Here is a 21,258-nt window from a genome sequence, read left to right as displayed (position 1 = left end):
CTGCTGGTGTCCAGTGAACTTCTCTCTGTAGGTCCTTCCCAACCAGTGCCATCGGCAGGGGCTGACCTTGGCTCTGGCCCCTAATGAAGTCTGAGCAATTGGGGGTGACAAAAGGTGGCTTGGGAACATCTCATCCGGGTGTGGAGAGGGGGTTTCCCCAGTTCATTCTATAGATCCCAAGGATATGGGGCTACCCAGGGAGCCCTGGGCACACTGCCTTTGGTCTTCACACAATCTATCTCAGATGGATAGATAGTAGTGACCTGTGACTCCTGCTGGTTGATACCCAGAGTGGCCTGAGAAAGAAAACAGGTGCAAATGGTGAAACAGAGATCAGGTCTGGCTCGCTCACCATGAGCCGGCAAGAAAGGCCCTACCCTCAGTGGGAAGGCAGGACACAGAGTCCCTGGCCTAGTCGCTGAAGGTGTCACCAACAGTGATCTGGGAAAACAAGGTGGAGGGACACTCTCAGGTATCCCTGAGAGGCAGGTATTTGAAAAAGATGCCTGTGGGGATCTTTGCCTGTGGGGACAGCAGAGGTGAAGTCATGTGGGCACCAGATACATGAATATACAGTGAGGCCCACCAACAGTGATAGCTCAGTATGAGAGCTTCTGGAAGCTTCCAAAGAGGCCCCATCTCTTGCAGCAGGGAGGCTGCAGCTGAGGAGCAGACAGGATTTGAGAGAAGGAACCAGAGCTCCACAGGGGCTCAGCCAGCAGGCTTGCTGTGCTAACTTTCTGCTGGGGAAAACCTGGAGCTCTGAAACTGAGGTGAGGGCAAATGGATAGAGACCACTGAGGATGGGTTCCTCAGAGCAGGTGGAGGTGGTCCTTTCTTCCCTAGGGTGGGCTACCACCACCCTGTGCTGGAAGACATTGCAGAGACCCCTCCCCTTCAGGCTGCAGGCGCTCCAATTCTACCCTGGCTGCAGGTCATTATCAAGATGAAATCATAGCCCAGCTGGGACCTGTAAGGCCTGAGTAAGGAATGGCAGGAATTAGCTCAAAGGTACCAGCCCAGGCTAGATGAGCGCTCCCAGGTTGAATTTTTGGATTTTATGCTAAGGGTTTTTTTTGCTTTTTCGAGACAGGGTCTTGCTATGCAGCTCAGGCTGGCTTTCAATTTGGGCTCCTCCTGCTTCAGCCTCCCAAGTAGCTAGAATTAAATACACATGATCCCATGCCTCACTTTGGTTACATTTTAAGGGTTTAAAGGGGCCAGAAAAAAGACTGGATAAGCAAGACTTTATTGACTTGGGGACACTTTCTAAGAAGATGGGATTCAACATCCTGATAAGGACCCCAGAGGATAGGGCAAACTGACTGCTAGAGAAGTTTTCTCAACGACAGCTGCAGGACCAGGTTGGTGGCAGTACTTTGAAAGGCCTCTAAATGTTAAGAATGTGCGGGTCTCGGAACCAAAGAATGAAAGCCAGCAGAATTGACTTTCCATCACTCCCAGTGACTCAGTGAGGGACTTTGTGCTTCCATTCCTGCAACTCTGGGCTCTGCAGGGCAGAGGATCTCTGAACCAGAGCCTAGGGCTGCTGCCTGATCACTTGGACTCTGTGTATTCAGGAACTAGCAGGCACGTGTGACAGGGATAATTGACTGATCGTCAGGAGGAGGTCTGACGATTGCTACTCAATAGGGAAGGGGTATGTGTAGAACCCACACTTGGTGTACTTGACCAAGTCTGCATGAGAGGCACATGTTGTCAAGGACTCTGAGCCTTCAGGAATGGAGTTTGGGACACTCCAGCTTAGCCACCAAGACCTGCTGAGGAGGTCACTGAGCAAGCAGAGTTAACGAACATGAAAAGGAGGAGGTGAGTACTGATTGTGGTCCTAAGGTCTACCATACATAAGGTCTCCATCCCTCAGGAAGGGAGGCCCACTGAGTCATGGCAGGGTTGCTCCCTGAACCTGGATGGACAAGAAACTCCATGTATTATTGTCAGGATGGTCTGTGGCAGCCTTGTACATGCACACCTCATATCTCCTGTAGTGGGAGCGTGGTTAACTGCACCCCTATCTACTACTGTCTGGACCTACCAGTCTATATGCTGGGCCACATGTGCCCAGACTGCTCCTGACTACTGACTGACCATGGTGAGTTGATGTAGCTGCATTCCTGTGGGATATGGGAGCCCTTGAATGGCAGTGATGGCCCAAGGATTCTCTACTGCCTGGCCAATCTCCTGCAATCCTGAGGCTCCTAGTCACTCTCCTCCAACTCCCTCTCCTTTCATGGGTAGCAGGGCAGCATTGTGGTCTAAAGTTCTCCCTGCTTCCTCTTCCTCCCTCGTACCCTTCAAAGATGTCCCCCAGTGACTCTTGCCTGTCGAATCTCACCTTGTGCCTGCTTCTAGCGGGCCTCAGTTGACATAATGGCTTCAGAACCCAATCCCTCCAAAGGTGGAGTCTTCTGCTTGTAGTCTGGGCTCACCAGGCTGAGGAGATGGAAGCCCCTCTCCTTAAAAGTAAGGTGATGTCTCCTCTTCTTCCTCTCCTAGACGTCAGCCTTGGATCCTCTGAAGTCCTCCTGAACATCTAGCCTAGGTCCACCCAGTTCTCCAAATTGTACCTGCACCCTTGAGTGGACTTCTAGCCCAGAAACCTTGGCAGACATGGAGGTGAGTGCCACAGCCTTAGTTAGCACCCGTGGGTGTGCATGCAGTGTGGATTTGGTCCACACAGAGAGCAGAGCCTGGGATTACTCAGTCTGGGGCTACTAAACTTGGATGAGCCTCAAGTTGCTGTCCCTCCCAGCTCTCTGCCACAGCCTTTGCAGCTGCCCCTCTCTTCTCCCCTAGCTCTGCCTTGGAGAATGGTACATGCTCTTTGCCTCACTAGGTTTCTCTACTTGTTGAGGAGAATTGATGACAACATCAATAATGTGACTTGTATACAAGCTGCACTGACAACAAACCAGAGTACTGGGGATAAATCCTTTGCTGGCCCAGTAATTGCTCTGTAAGCCTAAAGGAATTATACTTCTCTTGGTATAATAACAATAATAACAATGGGTTTCCCCAGGATGCCAGTTTCCTTCCCCTAGGAACCCGCGCACACCACTCCACAAGCCATTCTTACAAGTGTCTATCCACCCAGACACACTTGTCACACTGCTCTTGGGCTCATGCAGGACACAGGAGACACCCTCCTTGCCCCATTCCCTGATCCCTTCTGTTCATGGCTGGGTGCAGGTGGCTCCGTCTGCTTTTTGTCCCAAGAGACTCTTGAATAGTTAAGCACATCTAGGGATTCCATTAACCCAACTTGAGCAGAGCGGGGAAGAGCTGGCTATTTGGAAGGAGGGAGAGTCCAAGCCATGGGCCAGGGTGTGGTGTGTGTATGAGAAAAGAGAGCAGGGGAAGAAAAGTAGGTTGAGGAGACTGAGGCATGGGTGCTGTGTTCTTGAACTGAAACTGCCGGGCATGGCCTCTTTCCTCCTGTGTCCCCAGGGTATGCCAGGCTGAAGGAGCAGCAGTCAGAGAGAAAAACGGAGATGTTCTTGTTGGGGTGGGGAGAGCTTGGGGGCTGGGATTAGGGCTGGCTGCAGCTGTCTTGCTTTATCACAGCGATTTTTATGCTGAGCCTGAGCCCACTCGACAGGGGGTCCCACTGGAGTCTTCCATGGCTTTCCAAATTGCTAACTTCCATCATTTTCTCCCTCCATGTCTCAGACTCCCACCCTTCCTTCACCTTCCCCCACAGCTCTGATGGGGGAAGTGGTGGACTCCTGACTGGAGAATGAGGGAGAAGGATAATCTCACAAATCCTGGAAGGGACATGGCTTTCTATTTTCTAGAAGTAGTGGGTCTCTACTCCATCCTGCCTCATCCCCTTTCAAGGCTACCTTGCTGGCTCTCTGGGTTCCTGGAGCTGAGGGGCAGCCAGGTAGCAGATACGGGCCCTTTGGTGACACACAGGAGGCTGTAAATGGCTCTACACCAGCAGAGCTGCCCATCTGAGGCTTCTCCAGCCCTGCTCCTGGCTCCTTAGTCTTCCTCCACTTGCTACACATCTGGTCAGCACAGTGACTGCTATACACTTCGTGCCTGGACATGGGAGCCAGAGGACATGTGGCTTGAACTATGTTTTTTCCATTTACTCAGTGGGTCACTGGTCATTTACTCAATGACTCACAAGGTCATTGAGCCTCAGTTTCTTCATCTATCGAATGAGCAACAAAAGGGCTATCACATAGATTGTTGTGAAATTAAATGGAATTGTGTTTGGAAAGCAACTAGCAAGGGGCCTAGCATGCAGAAAGTACTCTGCACTGTCACTATAATCCCTTTTGTTGGAGATGGCAGGGCCCCCTGGTACAGACTGGGCCAGCAGTGCACCCTCTGATAGGGTGAATTGTAGAGAAGTGGACCAGCTGCTGTCTGAGGAGTGGGTTTCATGACCACAGTGAACTTACTTCCACGTCTGACCATTTGGTGGTCTTTTGCCCCTTGCATTGTATCAGAAGGTGGAAGCTGAGCTAGTCTTCTGGGCCCTGCACCCTGGAAGGGAATGCCACCTCTCTCGGGGCAGGATTTGGCACCTACAATAGGCCTGCATTGGCACTTCCAGCCAAGAGGCAGGACAGTTGTGCTGAGGAGACAAAGGCCTGGTTAGCCCACCAGTGCCAGAAGAGAGGGTGTTATCTTTGGGCCCAGGCGCTCTGGCCTGGGGCTCTGGGCTGGCACCATGTGGGTACTACCCCAGCCCCCAAGTCTGCTGAAAGGAGCTGGGCATGGGCAGAGGTGGCAGTCATTCAAATGGATACTGGCCCTGCAAGCAGCAGGGAGGGAAGCCAGGAGGAGGAGCTGTGGCTGGCTTTCTGGTGTTTGTGGCATGACTAGGGACCGAGGTACAACAAGGTACCGAGCTGGGAGTATATTAAAAACCTGGGCATCAAGCTGGTCTCCTTGGAAGTCCCATCTCCTCACCAATCTGTCTACACGCAGCAACCCCCTTTGCCCACCGGTATCTGAGAGCCAAGGATCCCCCCTTGGGTGGGCCTCTTACGTTGCCTGCTCCGGCCTCCTCAGCTTCATTTGTTCTCTTTCCCTCTAAAACAGCTGGGCTTGTGGCCAGAAAAGAGAGCTGGGCTAGGGGCACTGTCCTCAAGGTCAGCTGTCCTTACCAAGGGCTGATAGGAGGGGGAGACCCCCAGGTCATAGTAGGGAGGGTGATGTAGTTCTTCTTCCTGCTGTGGCCACATCCCAGGTTCCAGGTGGAGACTCTGGAAGAGAAAGAGACAGTGCTGCACAGACCTTTGATGACTACTCCAGATTACCCTCTGCCATCCCAGCTTGATTGGGACTCTCCTCCTGGTTCCCAGCCCACCACAATGGCAGCTGTCTGGGAGGCCCTAAGTGCACTGGGGACTTTTAGCTTTGCTGCCTTTACGAGGGACCAGCATAGAACCAAGCACCTTATAGATGTTTAGTGAATGTTTTTTAAATGAATGAAGGGATTGAAAGGCACTGGGTAGGAGAGTCCAATTGTTTGTCACCTTTTGGGAGTGGTCAGGGAAGGACTGGATTTGGCTTTGTGGGAGCTGGTCCATGGATTCCATGGATTTGTGATGGCCTTGTCTTCTGGTTGGCCATCTTCCTTAGGACCATCTGCCATTTTTAATACTGTACCCCCTGAGTCTAGGGATCTTGTTCTCTGGTGCCCAAGGCCCACCTGGATGTCCTCAGGTGTAAGTTGGCTCTGCCTATCAGGAGAAGGCTCCAGCTTCTGGGAGGGAGACAGATCAGTCCTGGGGGAACACAATGAGGGGGAGCTCAGCACAGGGATCACATGTGGTCTCTGCCCAGTCAGGCCTCCTGACTGTTGTTACTGGATTCTGAGCCCTAGTCATGATAATAGACTCTGTTCCCAGGTAGTCCCCTGAGTGGTCAGAGCTTGGGATGTGGTTACTTAGCATGGTGGGTCAGAGGCTGAGGGTGGCCTATCCATCTTTCCCAGGTGTCTTTGCTCCAGCCCAGGCCAGCCTGTCCAGTTTAGGAATCATGGCAGTCTCAGGTTTTTTAGTTCCCAGGGACAGTGGATAATCTAGAGGCTCCCAGGGACAGTGGAAAATCCAGGGTCAGGTACAAAATATGGGGCACCAAAAATCCCATCCATCATGGTAAATAATATTTAATGGAATATTTTCAATGAAAACTAATGCAAAAATCCATGATGAGCAAAATAACATTTTAAGTAAGGACAGGATCAGTAAAAGAGGCACGCTGAGCCACAATGGAGCCTGAGGCAAAAAGAAAAATCAGTAATTCTAATTCTGTCTTTATTTAAAATGTTGATATTTTGTTCATTATGGACTTTTTTATATTCATTTTGATTTTTAAAAAAATGTTGCATTAACCAGGCATTGTGGTGCATGCCTATCATCTCAGCAGGAGGGGTTGTGCCAGGACTTCAAGGCCATGTTGGGTGCTGGTGGCTCACACCTGTAATCCTAGCTACTCAGGAAGCAGAGATCAAGAGGATCGTGGTTTGAAGTCAGCGGGGCAAATAGTGTGCAAGACCAAAAAACCCTTCACAAAAAAAGGACTGTTGGAGTGGCTCAAGATGTAGGCCCTGAGTTCAAACTCAAGTATCACACACACAAAAAAACCAACCAAAACAAAACGAGAGTTCAAGGCCAACCTAGGCTATGTAGCGAAACTCAGCCTCAAAAAAAAAAAAATTAAAATATTACTTATGGTTATGACTGAGGTTTTTTGGCTCATCCATAAACTTTGCCTTAGTGCTTCACTTGCCTCTTTGGCCCCCAGCTTGCCCTCACCCCTCGTCAGTAGTGGGAGAAGGTAAAATTGGGCCAGTTATTTAGCCTCTGTGCTGCAGTTTCCTCATCTGTGAATCATGAATTATAATCGTGCACCTACTTCTTCGAGCTGCTGTGAGGCTAAAACGCATCTTTGTGGCATAGTGAAGACACCTAGGGCAGCAGCTTTTCCCCAGCCACACCCTTCTGGGTTTAGCTCTTCCTGCCTGATGCCACCCCTTCCCAGGAGGGTGAGGAAGCACTGGAGGGCTCTGAGCTTCTGCAAGTTCAGGTGTTCAGGGTACAGGGACCTGTGGGTATAGACAGAGGGATAGGTTTGCCAACACTCACCCGTCAGTGTCCACCCCCTGCTGGCTCTTCTGCTGCCGGCGGTACAGCAAGAAGATGGAGAGAGCCACGCTAAGGATGAGGACCATGGCCACTGTGCCCCCCAGGAGCCTGGCCACACTTCCTGGGTCCCCTTGGGGTATGGGCTTTTCTGGAACCAAGAGACCAAGGATGAGAAATGAGAGAAAGAGAGAGAGAGAGAGGGGGTGGGTGGGAGGAGACTCGCGAGCCAGGGAGTCAGTGAAGTGGGCAGAAAAAGAGAAAAGAGAATCAGATTCTGAGGCAGGAGTACCCCAATCCTTACTGTGCTCCACTTCTAGGAGGGGCTGGCTGTCCAGTTAGGGGGATGGAGTCTTATCCTCTGACTCTCAGGGCTGAACCACAGACCCTGCTCTGATCTGGGATCTGGGGCATGGTGGTGGGGTGGGGGGACCCAGGATGGGCTGAGAGCACTTAGAGATAGGGTTCTCCTTCCCCTCATCCTATTTCTGGCCTTGCAGGGAAGATCCCTGTTGAGGAGTTTAATTTCCTTCCCCTCCCCACCTAATTAAACAAGCAAATTAACTAATGGAGCTTTGCCCTCCTGGCTCTGGAAAGGATGAGGGCAAGAAGGAAGCTATGAGATTGGATGGGGAAGGGGTACCTGGGGGCTCCCAGGGGAAACTGAGTCTTCAGTTAGGAGAGGCTGAAACCCTAGAGGACTATAGCTTAAGGTGCGGGGGCTGAGCCCACCCTCTGTCTGGACCCACTTGACCCTCTGGGAGGAGGAAAGCAGGGTGTGGGTGTTGGGTAGCCCCTCTCAACCTGCTCTATGGCGGGGCAAGCACCCAACCTCTCTGGGCCTCAGACAGAAAGGGGCCCAGGAGGTTTGTTAGAGTTTGCAGAGTTTACTTTGCAGTCTGAGTGAGGCCACCAGTCTATCCTGTGGCCAGGGACTTTCTGCCTATCCAGGCTGGGTATGGGAAGCCACCAAGAGTCCCAAGCCTTTTGTGTCCCTCCCTCTGCTAGGTTCCATTTCTTAACTCTGATCTTTCCAGCACCCAAAGAGGAAGGGACTGGGGAGTGAATCACATGTACTCCTTTCTCTGCTTCCTCCCCACCACCATTTATATATAATTAAACATGGAAGGGACCTGAATAGAGATGCTAAATTGCAGTTTGCAATAAACATCATGGAGCCAATTTTCCTAAAGTGGATTGACAAGCATTTCTCTCTCTCTCTCTCTCTCTCTCTCTCTCTCTCTCTCTCTCAATGCCCTGAAGGAGGAGGTATCTGGCAGGGACCCAAACACAGCTTGGCTCCCAGGGAATCTGCAGACCCTCTCTGGCCCTAGCCTCTCTCAGCAAAGGCTCTGGTCTTAGCATCCCTCCATCCATCCACAGCCATTGGGCTGTATCCCCATTGGGAGAACAGTATCTACTGGAGGGCAGCCCTATGCGAGAATCATGGTCCCAGGGACTGGGCTGTATGTATATGTGTGTGTTTATCCCAGAGACTCAGATACCGAATGCTCCTCCTCAGACCCCTTGCTCCAGCATTGTGTCTTTTGTTCAAAGACATCTTGGACTGGCATACTACAACTCCTTCTCTAAATCCTGGCATCTTGGCACAAGTGGCGCTCTTCTGTACCTTCCTGCTCTGCTCCTGATACCCTCCTGCTCTGCTTCCCCTTTCAGTTCAGCAGATGTGCACATACAGAGCATTTGCAGTGTCCTGGCTCTGTTCTTGCACACAGAGAGGCAGGAGGCACAGGAGGCATAGGCACTGTGATTGCAGTCTAACTCTGCAATCCAGTTAGACTTGGAGGGGAATAAGGAAAAGATGGGACCCAGAGGACTGCAGTGAGAGCACGAAGATTATGGCAGATTGAGAACAGATGGGGTGCAGAAATGGTCTAGCTAAGTATTGGTGGCTATAATCCTGGCTACTCAGGAGGCAGAGATCAGGAGGATGGTGGGTCAAAGGCAACTTGGGCAAGTAGTTCATAAGACTATCTCAAAAGTACCTGAGATAGGTACACAAAAAAAGGATGATGGAGTGAATCAAGTTGTAGAGTGTCTGCCTAGCAAGCGTGAGGCCCTGAGTTCAAACCCCAGCATCAAAAAAAAAAGAAAAAGAAAAGAAGAAGAAGAAGAAGAAGAAGAAGAAGAAGAAGGAAGAAGGAAGAAGGAAGAAGGAAGAAGAAGAAGAAGAAGAAGAAGAAGAAGAAGAAGAAGAAGAAGAAGAAGAAGAAGAAGAAGAAGAAAAGGGAGAAGGAGAAGGAGGAGGAGGAGGAGGAGGAGGAGGAGGAAGAGGAGGAGGAGGAGGAAGAGGAGGAGGAGGAGGAAGAAGAAGAAGAAGAAGAAGAAGAAGAAGAAGAAGAAAGAAGAAGAAAGAAGAAGAAAGAAGAAGAAAGAAGAAGAAGAAGAAGAAGAAATGGTCTGGTGGTTACAATAAATGCAAGCCAAATGTATTAGAGTTGTCCACAGTCAGCAATCGTGGTCTTGCTGATCTTGCCATTCCTGGACCCAAACCCCTCCATAGCTTCCACGATATTCATGCCCTCCTTCATCATCCCAAAGACTGCACGCTCACCATCTGGGCACTGTTTGTGGGGTTTTTGTTTGCTTGTTTTTTGGTAGGCCTGGGGTTTAAACTCAGGGCTTTTCACTTGCAAAGCAGGAGCTGGAGCGCCTGCTGGACCTCCAGTCCATTTTGCTCTGGTTATTTTGGAGATGAGGTTTTTCAAACTTAAGGTGGCCTGGAACCACAATCCTCCTGATCTCAGCCTCCCGAGTAGCTAGGATTACAGGTGTGAGCCACTGGTGCCTGGCCACTGTTTATATTTTGTCCAGCAATTGCCATGGACAAAATGCCAGGATGCATATACTTCACGATGATGTTGTCATCACCAAATTTGTCTCTGTAGATGGATTTGCAGCCATTGCTGTTGTGGTGTGTGTAGTCACCACCCTGGCACATGAACCCTAGAATAATTCTGTGAAAGCAAGGACCCTTAAAACCAAGTCCTTTCTCTCTAGTGCTCAGAGCATGAAAGTTGTCTGCAAAAAGCATGAAGGTGATGCAGCCCAAGGGCTCACCATCGATGGTAATATGGAAGAACACCGTGAGGTTGACCATGATGCAGGTGGCTATGTGGAGCCACAGAGTCTGCAAAGTGCTCCATAGTCTCCTTCAGTATCTCCTACCTCCTGAACAGTTCCCATCTCCATTGCCACCATGGTCACCTAAGCTACTGCCACAGCCTAACCAGCCTCACTTTCCATATCTGTCCCCTCTGAGCTATTCTCCATGTTGCATCTTAACTGATCTTCCTGAACTACAATTCCCATAAGGCTACTGCCTTACTTACAATCCTCCAAGAACTCATGGTGCTCAGCATGGTTCCCAGGTCAAGGATTTTGAGGCCCCTTAACAACAGGTCTTGGTGGTGGCTGAAGGGCTGCTCTCCCCTGCCTGCCACTCCAGAGTCAGCCTGGGCACTTGCAGCTTTCTCTCTTGCTCAGGGCTCTCTGTGAGGACCTCTCTTCGACCCCTCTCCCAGGCCAACCCAGCCTCCTCCACTGCAGTGGCTCTCCTCCTCCCTGACACCCTCCTATATTGTCTTGTCTATAGATTATGGGTGCCTGTCTAACTAGTTTGGCATGGCCCTTGTATGTGTGGCAGCATGGTCAGATGAGTACTAAAGGGCAGCTCTGGCCTCTGGAATCTCACCTTCCACCAGGAGGTGCTCTCACCCAGAGGCCTCAGTGCTTCAATCTGTTTCCCTGGGCATAACCCAAGGATATCCTGTTCCTGATGGGACCAGCTGAGGCAGGCTGGCATTTCCAAGGGGCTGGGTGGGTGGAGCTGTAGGGAAATGAATACATACCCTGTCTGGCTCACAGAATTCCATTTTTCCTCCTACCACAGCCCTCTCAATTTGGTGGACCCCCATGGGGCCTGGGCAGAGGAAGGAAAGATTGTGTCAGGACCAAGGGCTAGTATCTCAGCCCTGCCTTCTTCTGCAGGACCTTTCTCTCTGGGGCTTTTACCCATCACCCGCTCAGGAATTCTGGGACCATTTTAGCAAAGGAGAGAGACAGCTGTCCTAATAAGGAGCCTTACATCATACCATCGTTAAGGCAAAAAAAACCAAACAAACCCAAAAACGTGGCAGATGGGTTTGTGAATGCACTAATGTCAGCATCAGGACAATCAAAGTCCAAAGAGTGTGGGGTGTTCTGGGCAGTGCCTCCAATGAGCCAGTGCCAGGGTGGAAAACTCTGTTTTTCTTTCTCCAAATTGCCCTCTCTTCATGTCCACACCTCTCAAAATTTAAGCTCAACTTCTCTCAGAGCCCCCAGGCCCTGCCTGATTTACTTGGAGGATCTCACCCTGGTGGAGACAAAGGAGAAATGGGGACAAGAAAAGAGAAAGACCTCTCCAACAAAATTAGAGATAAGGGCAGAACAGATTCTGCCTGGAAGCCGGGAGTGGAGGGGGGAGAGAAGAGGTGGGTGGGGGGGGAAGGGTGGGGGGTAGGGGGAGCAATGACCCAAACAATGTATGCACATGTGAATAAATGAATATAAATAAAAAAGAAAAGAAAGAAAAGAGAAAGACGAGGAGGAGAAGACAGTGTGTTAAGTCTGTGACACTGTGCCGGGGCCTTGGCTGATTTGGGGTTTGTTTGATCCTCTTATCAAGCCTGCAAAGATAGATAATGTTATTCCTGATGACCAAAACCTGGCTCAAAAGGTGAAGCAATTTGTTCAAGGTCACCCAACTGATCAGTAGCAGAGTGGGCACTGCAACTGAGATATGTGTGACTTCGCCTGGCATAGGCTGTGGGGGGTTCTTAGAGGACCTCGCCCCTTACTTGGGGTGGGCCTGTCATCCCCAACTTGTCCTTTCGCAGACATGGTCCTACCTCCCCCTGCCTTCAGTGGGGCCCCTGGTTGCTTTGTTTCTGAGTCTCCCCTTGACAGCTGTGAGGAGCGGGCTGGCGCTGGCCCCAGCTGGAGCCCTGGCATCAAGCTCCCAGACGCTCTCTAGTTACACCGTGACCAATCAGTTCCCTCAGTCCCAGCTCCACAGGATTTAGGGCAGGCTCTGTCACCTGCAGGCAGCCGGGCCTGTGTGAGAAGGACCTAGACCAGGGCTGGAGTGCTGGGTCCAGGAGAGCTGGGCACAGCATGTCAAGCGAAGGGCCTCTAGAGAGTATCTACTGTGCACCAGGCCCAGTCCATGCACCAGTTCCATGAGGCTGGCTGTTTGTCCCTACTTCCACTGAGAAGGCTCAGAGATGTCAAAAGTCAGCTGTCTAGAGTCCCACAGCCAGACTTGAGTCCAGGTTGACTTCTGACTTTTTGAGATGAGGTCTTGCTGTGTTGCCCAAATTGGTCTTGAAGTCATAGGCTCAGGTGATCCCTCCTGTCTCAGCCTTTACTACAGGCTGCATCAAGTCCCTTTCTGCATCAGTGGGTCTGGTCTCCTCCCAGTTGCCTCCCTGGAGCTCCCTCTCCGGGCAGGGCCTGCTTTCTATCCTAGTTCAGGCCTCAATGACTTCTTTGAGCCTCTGTTTGTTTCTTGGATCACACAGAGCCTGAGTTCTCATCTGTCATATCATGACAACACACCTGGTTTTCACATCCCTCAGGCTGAGAAAGTTAAATTCACAGTTAGGTGGAAACACTGGTCTGGGTTTGGCTGGAAGGGGCTACAGATCAGGGATAGCCAGGACTTTTGGTTCTTCCAGGAACCAGACCTGCCCAGCTCCCTGAGGGCCTGCCTCAGGGAGACTGAGGAGCTAGGACCACACCCAAGTTCTCCTTCTCTCCCCTCCCCCCAGCCTGACCTCAGGGATCAACAACCCATTTCTGGCTTGCTCACTTGCTTTCCCACTGCCCTTCCTCTAGTTAGACAAAATGCCCTATGCTTCCAGGTGCCAGGTGCTTGGGTTTTGGTTCCTAGCTAGGAAGGGGTCACACACACATAGTAAGTACCTTATTTTGAGATTCAAGCCACAAGAGAAGTCTGCCAAGCCCCAGGATGAGTATAGGGAATGATTAACTCTGGTTGCTAACAGAAGATGGGGCTTCTGGGCAGGGTTTTGAAAGCCTAATAGGAATTTACTAGGAATAGAAAGGTGAAACGCATTCTAGGCAGGGGAAGGAGTGCAGCATGGACTTGTGTATGAAGTGTGGGGTGTATGAAGGAAGGTCTAAGTATTGGGTATGCTTGGGAAATAGGGTGCGCTATTTCCTAGGGAAATAGTCAGGCAGGAGAGTAGGGAAGTCTGGGACAGAGTGTGCTCAGAGGTTTAATGTAACACCTTTCCTGCTGCCCCTGCCTGGGGACGGAGACCCTGTCTTTCTTAGGAGCTGGAATGGCCAGGGTTTCCTTCAGAGTTCCACAGGGCAGCTAGTAGGCCCTCTGTCAGGAAAGTGTCCTGGTGGGTATCCGCCTGTGAGACAGACAGGCTCTACACCACAGGGCATAGGTTGGAGCTGCTTTGGTGGGTTGGGGAAGAAGAGGGAACCCACCTGTAGGAGGCTGGGGGTTTGGGCTTGGGGTAGGCTTGGCTGCAGAAAGGGCTGAGTTTACTGCCCAGGGACATCCCATGGGTCAGAGTCCACCTGACCAACTTCTCCAGTCCAGGTGTGCAGGATTGGCCTTGGTTCTGCTGGCCAGAGGGGAGACCTGGAGGGAGGGCTCTCTGGGTCAACTCTCCTCTGTCAGACGGTCTGAGGGCAGGCATAGTCCAACAGTTGCAGGTCTCCAGGTCTCCAAGTGCCAGGTAGAGGCAGGCCTCTTCAAGACTTGCTTTAATGTCATTATTTTATTTATTTGGTAGGACTAGGGTTTGAAGTTAGGGCTTTGTGCTTGCAAATACTTGAGCCATACTGCCAGTTCATTTTGCTCTGGTTATTATTACTATTAGTACTACTTTTTGGCAGCACTGGGAGTTTCTCTGGGTCTCAGGCTTGCTAGGCACACTCTTTACCACTTGAGCCACTCTGCCAGCCCTTGTTTTGTGCTGGGATTTTTCGAGATAGGGTCTCACAAAGTATTTGACCAGGGTGACTCCTCTTGATCACTGCCTCCCAAGTAGCTAGGATTACGGGCATAAACCACCAATGCCTGGCTGCTCTGGTTATTTTGGAGATGGTATCTTGTGAACTATTTGTCAGGATTAGGCTCAAACTGCTATCCTCCCCATCTCAGCCTCCTGGGAGCTAGGATTGTAGGCATGAGCCAGGGCACAGGACTTGATGTCATTATTTAATGTCACTGTGAGAATGTGGGACCTCTTGCCCATAGGATAGGAAGCTACATCAACAGTGAGGATGGAGCCAGGTGATGTCTCAGGACATCAGGACTTCTGATGTCCTTCATGCTCACCGACCAGCACTGCTTGCAGGCCTGTGGCCTTGACATCCAGAATGAACTCCTCAGCCTGCCTCTATGGCCCTGGGTTGATTCCTCCTAGCCTGGCCCCACGCCACTTCCCACACGTGCCTGGCTGTGTGTTTCTGCTTGTTCAGGCTTTCTCCATCTCTGTCTCTGTTCAGAATGGATACCACCCTGCACGCCTGCCTATACAAGACAGGAGGTGATTCCTTCAGGTGTTAACCTCTGACCCAGGGTGGTGCAGGAGCTCACAGAGTCCCATAGAGAGGCATGTGGAAGAGTCACGGTACCCTTCCCTTGGCTTAAGTAGTCAGTGACTATGGCCTCAGACACAGCCAGGCTCTGCTCTTGACTCGCCTTAGGCTACAAGAGCTAAGAGGCCCTTTATCCTACTGGATCCTGGGGCCTGGGGCCCAGTGGCCCTGGGCTGGAGCAGCTGAGAGCCTCCTGACTGTCATTACAGAACCCCTGTCCTGGTTACTCCCTCTGACCCTGGAATGGGTTGTACTTCAGTGTCCTGGTGGACCTCTCTGTACAAGCAGCCTTTTCTCTCTCTCTTTTTGTGGTGGTATTGGGGTTTGAACTCAGGGCCTTGCACTTGCTAGGCAGGTGCTCGACCACTTGAGCCACTCCTCCAGTCCTGTTTTGGGTTGGGTATTTTTCAAGATATGGTCCCTTGAACTACTTGCCCAGGCTGGCTTTGAAACTCCATCCTCCTGCTCTCTGCCTCCCAAGTAACTAGGATTACAGGTGTGAGCCACCAGCATCTGGCCAAACAGTCTTTTCTTTTTGGCCACAGAAGTTACTTTGGTTTGGAACTTGGCTGGAAGTCACTTTGCAGTCATCTTCTGCAGACTTCCAGGATGGAGGTTGGAGTCTGACTTCCCCTCTCTCTTGCCCCTGACTTCCATTTCACTGGCTGGAGCAGGCATAAATTTTGTAAACACTTAGCACAGTGCCTGGTGCATAGTCAATATGTAATAAATGGTTGCTGTTTTTGTTATTGGTTATTCAGTAAATAGAAGTGGTGGTGGTGGTGATGAAATTGTTGATGACTGGATGCTGCTGCTGGGATGGGGTGATGATGATGACAAGGATGGTGATGATGTTTCTAGCACCTGGAAGCTTTATTTCTTCATTTAAAAGTACTCTGGACTAAATTACATCTGTGGCCATAGTATCTGTCAGTTGTATCTGATATGTGCTTTGACTTAAATGACCTCTTGTGATGCTCCCACCCCTTTGCCTCTACTGACAGATGGGTAACTGGAGGCTCAGAGAAGGTTTGTGAAAAGCCCAAGGTCACACAGCTCACTGATGATGGAGGTGACATAGGAATCCAGGGGAGGAGGACCCTGCCTGGGTCTCTTTGCGTGACTCCTGCTGCCTCCGTCTCTCAGTTCATCTGCACAGGAAGATAGGCCAGCCCAGTCCTGAATTTGCAGTTTTCTCAGTAAGTCATTCAAACCTGCTCAGCCCCCAGGACTCATCTGGGAATGGTTGTCACATGCCAGTGAGATAAGGTGTGCTAGAACCCTTAGTGCAATGCCTGTCCCCAGTCACTGTGACAAGCATCCCCAAGGGTCAGGGCACCCCAGTGTGTGAGACCTCCTTGGGGAGGGTTGGGGACGGTTACTTTCTACTTTGCCTAGGATGGTCCCTCCATCTGGAATGTTCTCCCCAATGTCACCAGGCCCCCACCCCTCACACTCAGCCCTTCACACCTTGAGTTGTCATTAGGAGGAAGCAGAAAACATTAAAGCCAGCCTCTCCAAGGTCAGGCCCAGCTGGAGAGAGTTACAGGGATTTCACGCACATTCCTGGGGAGAGAGAGACTCTCTCCCTGGTGGGGACCCTGCCTTGCAGGGACTTGACCCCCTGCTCTCTTGGAGGACCAGAGATGAGCCAGGGTATCACTCAGCTAGGTGGGGAGGGCTGGGGAAATGGGGAAGTCATTTCTCTGTCACATACCCATCCCTTACTCTGCTGGGTGCCTCTCCTCTGCCAGCTCCTGGCTGTCTCCTCCCCAGCTCTTCTCACAAAGGGCTGAAGCCCTGAATTGGAAAAGGTACAAAGATGCTGAAAGAACAGAATACTGGATTCTCTACTGGATTCCTTTCCTCTCTCCCTCCTTCCCTGCCTCCCTCCCTCCCTCCCTCCCTTCCTTCCTACTTCCTACTTCCTTCCTGTCTCCCTACCTTGCACTTGCTAGGCAGGCACTCTACCACTTGGGCCACACATCCAATCCTTTTTCCTTTAGTTATTTTTTCAGAACAGATCTTGAGTTTTTACCCCGGTCAGCCTAGACTGCAGCCTTCCTACTTATGCCTCATGGGTAGCTGGGATTATAGGCAAGAGCTACCAGGCCCAGCCCTGGATTCTCTACTTTCTGGCAGTGTGACCTTCACTATCTGTTTTCTCCTCTGTGAAAGGGACAGATGGTAGAAATAAGTGGGTTGTGGACACAGAGTGCCAGGCACGGAGGCATTGTAAACCCGGAGCTGGTGTGGGACTAGGATTATAATGGTAGTAGTATTGACAAATTCACCTTGTAGGGGAGGGCTAGTTCTCACATTTGCTGGATGGTGGGGGTGGACAGGCTGAGGGTACCTGAGTTCCAGAACCTTCCAGCCCTAGAAGGATCCTCCTTCCTCACTACCCACTGAGGTGCCTCCTGGAGCCGCTGTTTAGTGCCAAGCAGGAGAGGCTGGGCAGAGCAAAGAGCATATCACTTTCCCCACGGAAGTCAAATCTTACTAGCTTGGGTCAGGGTCACCAGGGAGCTCTGTAAACAGCAGGTTCCAGGGCTTAACCCATATCACTGGGCAGGGGGTGTGGGGGGTAGGTATGGAGAATCTGGGTCTTTGCCAAGTCTCTCCAGCTACCTTCGCACCCTTGGCTGTGGCACTACACAGATTTCCTGCCCCTGAAGCGCCATTGTTCCTGAAGTGGGAATCTAGTGGGTCTGGGTGGCCCTGAGGAAAACTCTCTCTCCTCTAGCCTGGCAGGAACCACTACATCCTGGGACTGGGGCTAAGAAGGCTGAGTGACAAAAGTATTTTGCAGGGTCCCACTCCACCGCACAGTAAAGTTCCTGTCTTACTGAGGAACCCTTTGTGGAGTCAGGAAGGGATGGGTTCAGGCCAGTTGAGGCTGATGCCACCCCCGACATTTGGCAGCCAGGCAGATGCTACCCAGAGCCAAGTGGATTTCAAGGCAGGCTCCCCCCACAGAGCTGGGCTGGAGGTGGTTTGGTTGGTGCTGGAGGAAGAGGCAACCTGCATTTGGGGAGGGGGTGTAAGTGGTGGGTGGGAAGAAGAAGAGTAGCCCTGCTGACTCTCTCTCCACCTCAACATTCACACTGCTCTGAGTGTCAGAAGCTGCCTGTCCTCTGAGCCCCACCTCCTCCATTTTGGGGCCTGTTTTTTCTTTCCTGTCTTGTTTGGGGCTCAAAGAGATTGTCATTCACTTGAAGCCCAGGTATAAGAGTGCCTGGGGAGAGACCCCATCTTCAGCCCTTTCAAGCTCTTCCTTTGGCCCCCCTCTCTACAGGATCTGGCACTTTCCTCACTTTATGTCATCTGGAACAAGACGAACATTTTTCAAAGTCAATGTTATCAAGAAAGTCAGAAAAGCAGGAAATACAAGACCCAGGACCGGCCTAGTTTCTGGAGAGCCTATGTCTTCTCTTAGTGTGATTTATCTTGCAGGTGGAGGCCACTAAAACCTCCCGAGGCAGTACTGCTTTTGGAGGGCTTGGGCTCGGGAGGAAGTGGGGTTCCTGTTACTGGAGGCTTCTATTGTGGGAAATGACCTTGAAGGTCATTGCATAATAATGATTGCTTGTTTAATTAATTATTATTTTATGTTTTTGGGTGGGATTGGAGTTTGAACTGAGGACTTTGGCACTCTACCACTTGAGCCATGCCTCCAGTCCATTTTGCTCTGGTTATTTTGAAGATGGGGTGGGAGGGAGGGGATCATGAACTTTTGGACCAGGTATGTCTTTGAACCACGATCTTTCCAATATCAGCCTCCCAAGTAGGTAAGATTACAGGTGTGAACCACCAGTACTTGGCTTTGTTTTGGTATTTATGAGTCAGGGTCTTGCTATGTAGCCCAGGCTGGCCTTGAACTCGAGATCTCGCCTCTGCCTCCCAAGTGCTGGGTTTGTAGACGTGCACCAGTATGCCTGGCGTAAAGATGGTCTTTTTAAATTTTTATCTTCAGTACTGGGGTTTGAACTCAGGGCTTTGCACTTGCAAAGCAGGTGCTCTACCGCTTGAGCCACACCTCTTGTCCATTTTTGCTCTGGTTATTTTGAGATGGTCTCGAATCATGATCCTCACAATCCCAGCTTCCCAAGAAGCTAGAATTACAGGTGTGAGCCACTGGTACCCAGCTTTAGCTCAATTTTTTGTTATTGAAGCTTCTGAAGAAGGAAGGGAAAAACAGAGGGAAGAGGGAGGATCAATAAATTAGAAAATAGCGAGTGAATGAACAAGTGAACACACTTTTTAAAGAAAATTCCCTGTATGCTTAAGCATTGGTATGATCTGAATTGTCCATGTAACTCCTATGTTGAAGTCCTCAGAATGTGTATTTTGTTTCTTTTTTATGAGAGCTTGGGTACAGGGCAAAGTGCACCTGGCTTGGAGTCAGAAGGCTGAGTCTGAATTCTCATCACTGTGTAACTTTGGATAAGACTTTGAGCATCTCTGAGCCCTGAGATGGTCCTCAGCTGATGGGGGTTGGGCAGACCTGCCTCTTACTTACCTGCCCAGGGGTTAGGAAGGTTATAGAGGCCAAAGTCTCCTTTCTGCAGCCCAAGGGACCTGGCCTATCACAGTCCATGCTCGCTGCAGACAGGTGCACAGAGGTCTTCATTCCTCCCCAGTGCTGTGTACTCTACACCTTTCCCAGATCACTTCTGTTTTACAAAATCATCCCGATACCATCTTTTCCAGGAAATCTTTCTCCATGAGCCCTGCCTGCTCTGATGACTCAATTTGATGTCACACATGGTTCCCACAAGCTCAGGTTGCACTGCCTGGGGCACTTGCTGCTTTGTGGGTGAACTGAAACATGTTTAGGGCCCAAGCTCCCCCAAAGAGTAAGGCTGGTGTGGTCCTCCCTTCTGGGCTTCTGCCACTGAGGCTGGGGTGTGGCCATCGTTTAGTCTTTACTGTGGAGGTGACCAGCACAGGGCAGGGTTGCAGAATGGTTAGAGGCATGGCCTCTGGGGCAAACTGCCTGGGTTTGGAACCAGGCAGTGACTTTGAGCTACCCTGTTCAATCTTCATTTCCCTGTGTCTTAGTAATGAGGGTACTAATACTCCCTCCATTCCCAGGACTGACAGGGATTTAATACAAAGCAGTGCCTGGTTCTAGAGACTGAGATTGTAAGTCTTAGCTATGAACTATTATTAAAATATCTTGAGTCATTTTGTGATTTCTAAACATTATATAAAAGTAAGGCATTCTTGCTATTGTAAGGAATTATTACTTTTCCTGGGTCTCAGGTTCCCCATTTGAGGACTGGGGAAATGATCTCTGAGGTTCCATCAGGTTCAAATGGTCAGTATAGTCAAGTCCTCTGTATCTGTGGTCTCCTCATCCACAGATTCAACCATGTTCTCATTGAAAATATTCAGAAAAAAATCACATCTGTTGTAGTTTGGATATGAAATATTTCCCATAGGCTCAGGTGTTGAAGGCTTGGTCCCTAACTGCAGGTGCTACTTAGGTGATAACTGTATCATGAAAGCACTAACTTTATCAATGGATTAATCCAGTTTAGAACTGAATGGGCTGTTATTAGGTGTGGCCTCCTAATAGAGGAAGTGGGTCACTGGGGTGTGCCTTTAAGGCTGTCTTTTTTTTTTTTTTTTTTTTTTTGCTGTACTGGGGCCTTCACCTTGAGCCACTCTGCCAGCCCTATTTTTGCGAAGGGTTTTTTGAGATAGGGTCTCATGGACTATTTGGCCCAGGCTGGCTTTGAACTGTGATCCTCCTGATCTCTGCCTCCTGAGTAGCTAGGATTACAGGTGTGAGCCATCGGCTCCAGGCTGAAGGATATGTCTTGTCCTCAGACTCTTCCTCTCTCTTTCCCTCTCTCTTCTTGGCCGCCTTGAGGTGAGCAGTTTTCTTCTACCATGCCCTTCTGCCATGGTGATCAGAAATAAGGAGCCAAATGACCATGGACTGAAACCTCAGAACCAAAATAAATCTTCCCACTTTCTAGTGTTTTTTCTCAGGTGTTTTGTTACAGCAACAGAAAGCTAAGATAGTATCCACACTGAACACGTACAGACTTTTTTCCTTTGTCATTACCCCTGAACAATAGTTTAACAACTGTTTATATAACATTTATTAGGTATTAAAAGTAATCTAGGGGATGATTTCAAATATACAGAAGGATGTGTATGAGTTACATGCTCTTTCATATAAGGACCTTGAGCATCTGTGGATTTTGGTGTCACAGAGGTTCCTGGAACCACTTGTCCGTGGATACCAAGGAACAACTATAATTCTAAAATTGGTAGACAGATTTCTTGCTTGGGATTTTCTTGTGTTGAACTGCAGGGATAAAAGAAAAGGAAGGGCACAGGGCAGGACACCCATGGACCCCTGCTTTGGAGGGGAGAACCTAGTCTCTGAGAAGTGCTGGGCGGCAGGTGTTGGAGGGTGTCTTCCCACTCAGGGAGGCCCTGGTGCTGTCTTAATTCTGAGGCC

General features: G+C 50.3%; 2 protein-coding genes and 1 long non-coding RNA gene across 3 annotated transcripts in view; 1 reads left to right on the top strand and 2 right to left on the bottom strand.

Moving 5' to 3' along the window:
* LOC141420890 (uncharacterized) overlaps window positions 1-2,723 on the top strand; it is a 36,713-nt gene extending 33,990 nt beyond the window's left edge. The window contains exon 4 of the long non-coding RNA XR_012445600.1: window positions 2,518-2,723. This is a non-coding gene — a long non-coding RNA (uncharacterized lncRNA). The remainder of the gene's footprint in view (window positions 1-2,517) is intronic.
* Window positions 1-21,258, bottom strand: part of Nectin1 (nectin cell adhesion molecule 1) — a 101,444-nt gene that overhangs the window by 7,757 nt on the left and 72,429 nt on the right. Inside the window, exons 6-8 of the mRNA XM_074066539.1 lie at window positions 7,131-7,278; window positions 5,693-5,768; window positions 5,145-5,243 (exon numbers count right to left, since the gene is read on the bottom strand). Of these exons, the coding sequence (XP_073922640.1) occupies window positions 5,145-5,243; window positions 5,693-5,768; window positions 7,131-7,278 (323 nt within the window). The remainder of the gene's footprint in view (window positions 1-5,144; window positions 5,244-5,692; window positions 5,769-7,130; window positions 7,279-21,258) is intronic.
* On the bottom strand, window positions 9,581-10,248 carry LOC109676721 (peptidyl-prolyl cis-trans isomerase A-like). The gene is made up of 2 exons (XM_020153009.2): window positions 9,928-10,248; window positions 9,581-9,712 (listed from the first exon to the last, which is right to left on the bottom strand). Exons 1-2 carry the CDS (start codon window positions 10,246-10,248, stop codon window positions 9,581-9,583), a joined length of 453 nt encoding a protein of 150 aa, XP_020008598.1.

The sequence above is a fragment of the Castor canadensis genome, chromosome 2 (assembly GCF_047511655.1).
Source record: "Castor canadensis chromosome 2, mCasCan1.hap1v2, whole genome shotgun sequence".
NCBI lineage: Eukaryota > Metazoa > Chordata > Mammalia > Rodentia > Castoridae > Castor > Castor canadensis.
This window is presented reverse-complemented; position numbering and strand designations above follow the sequence as displayed.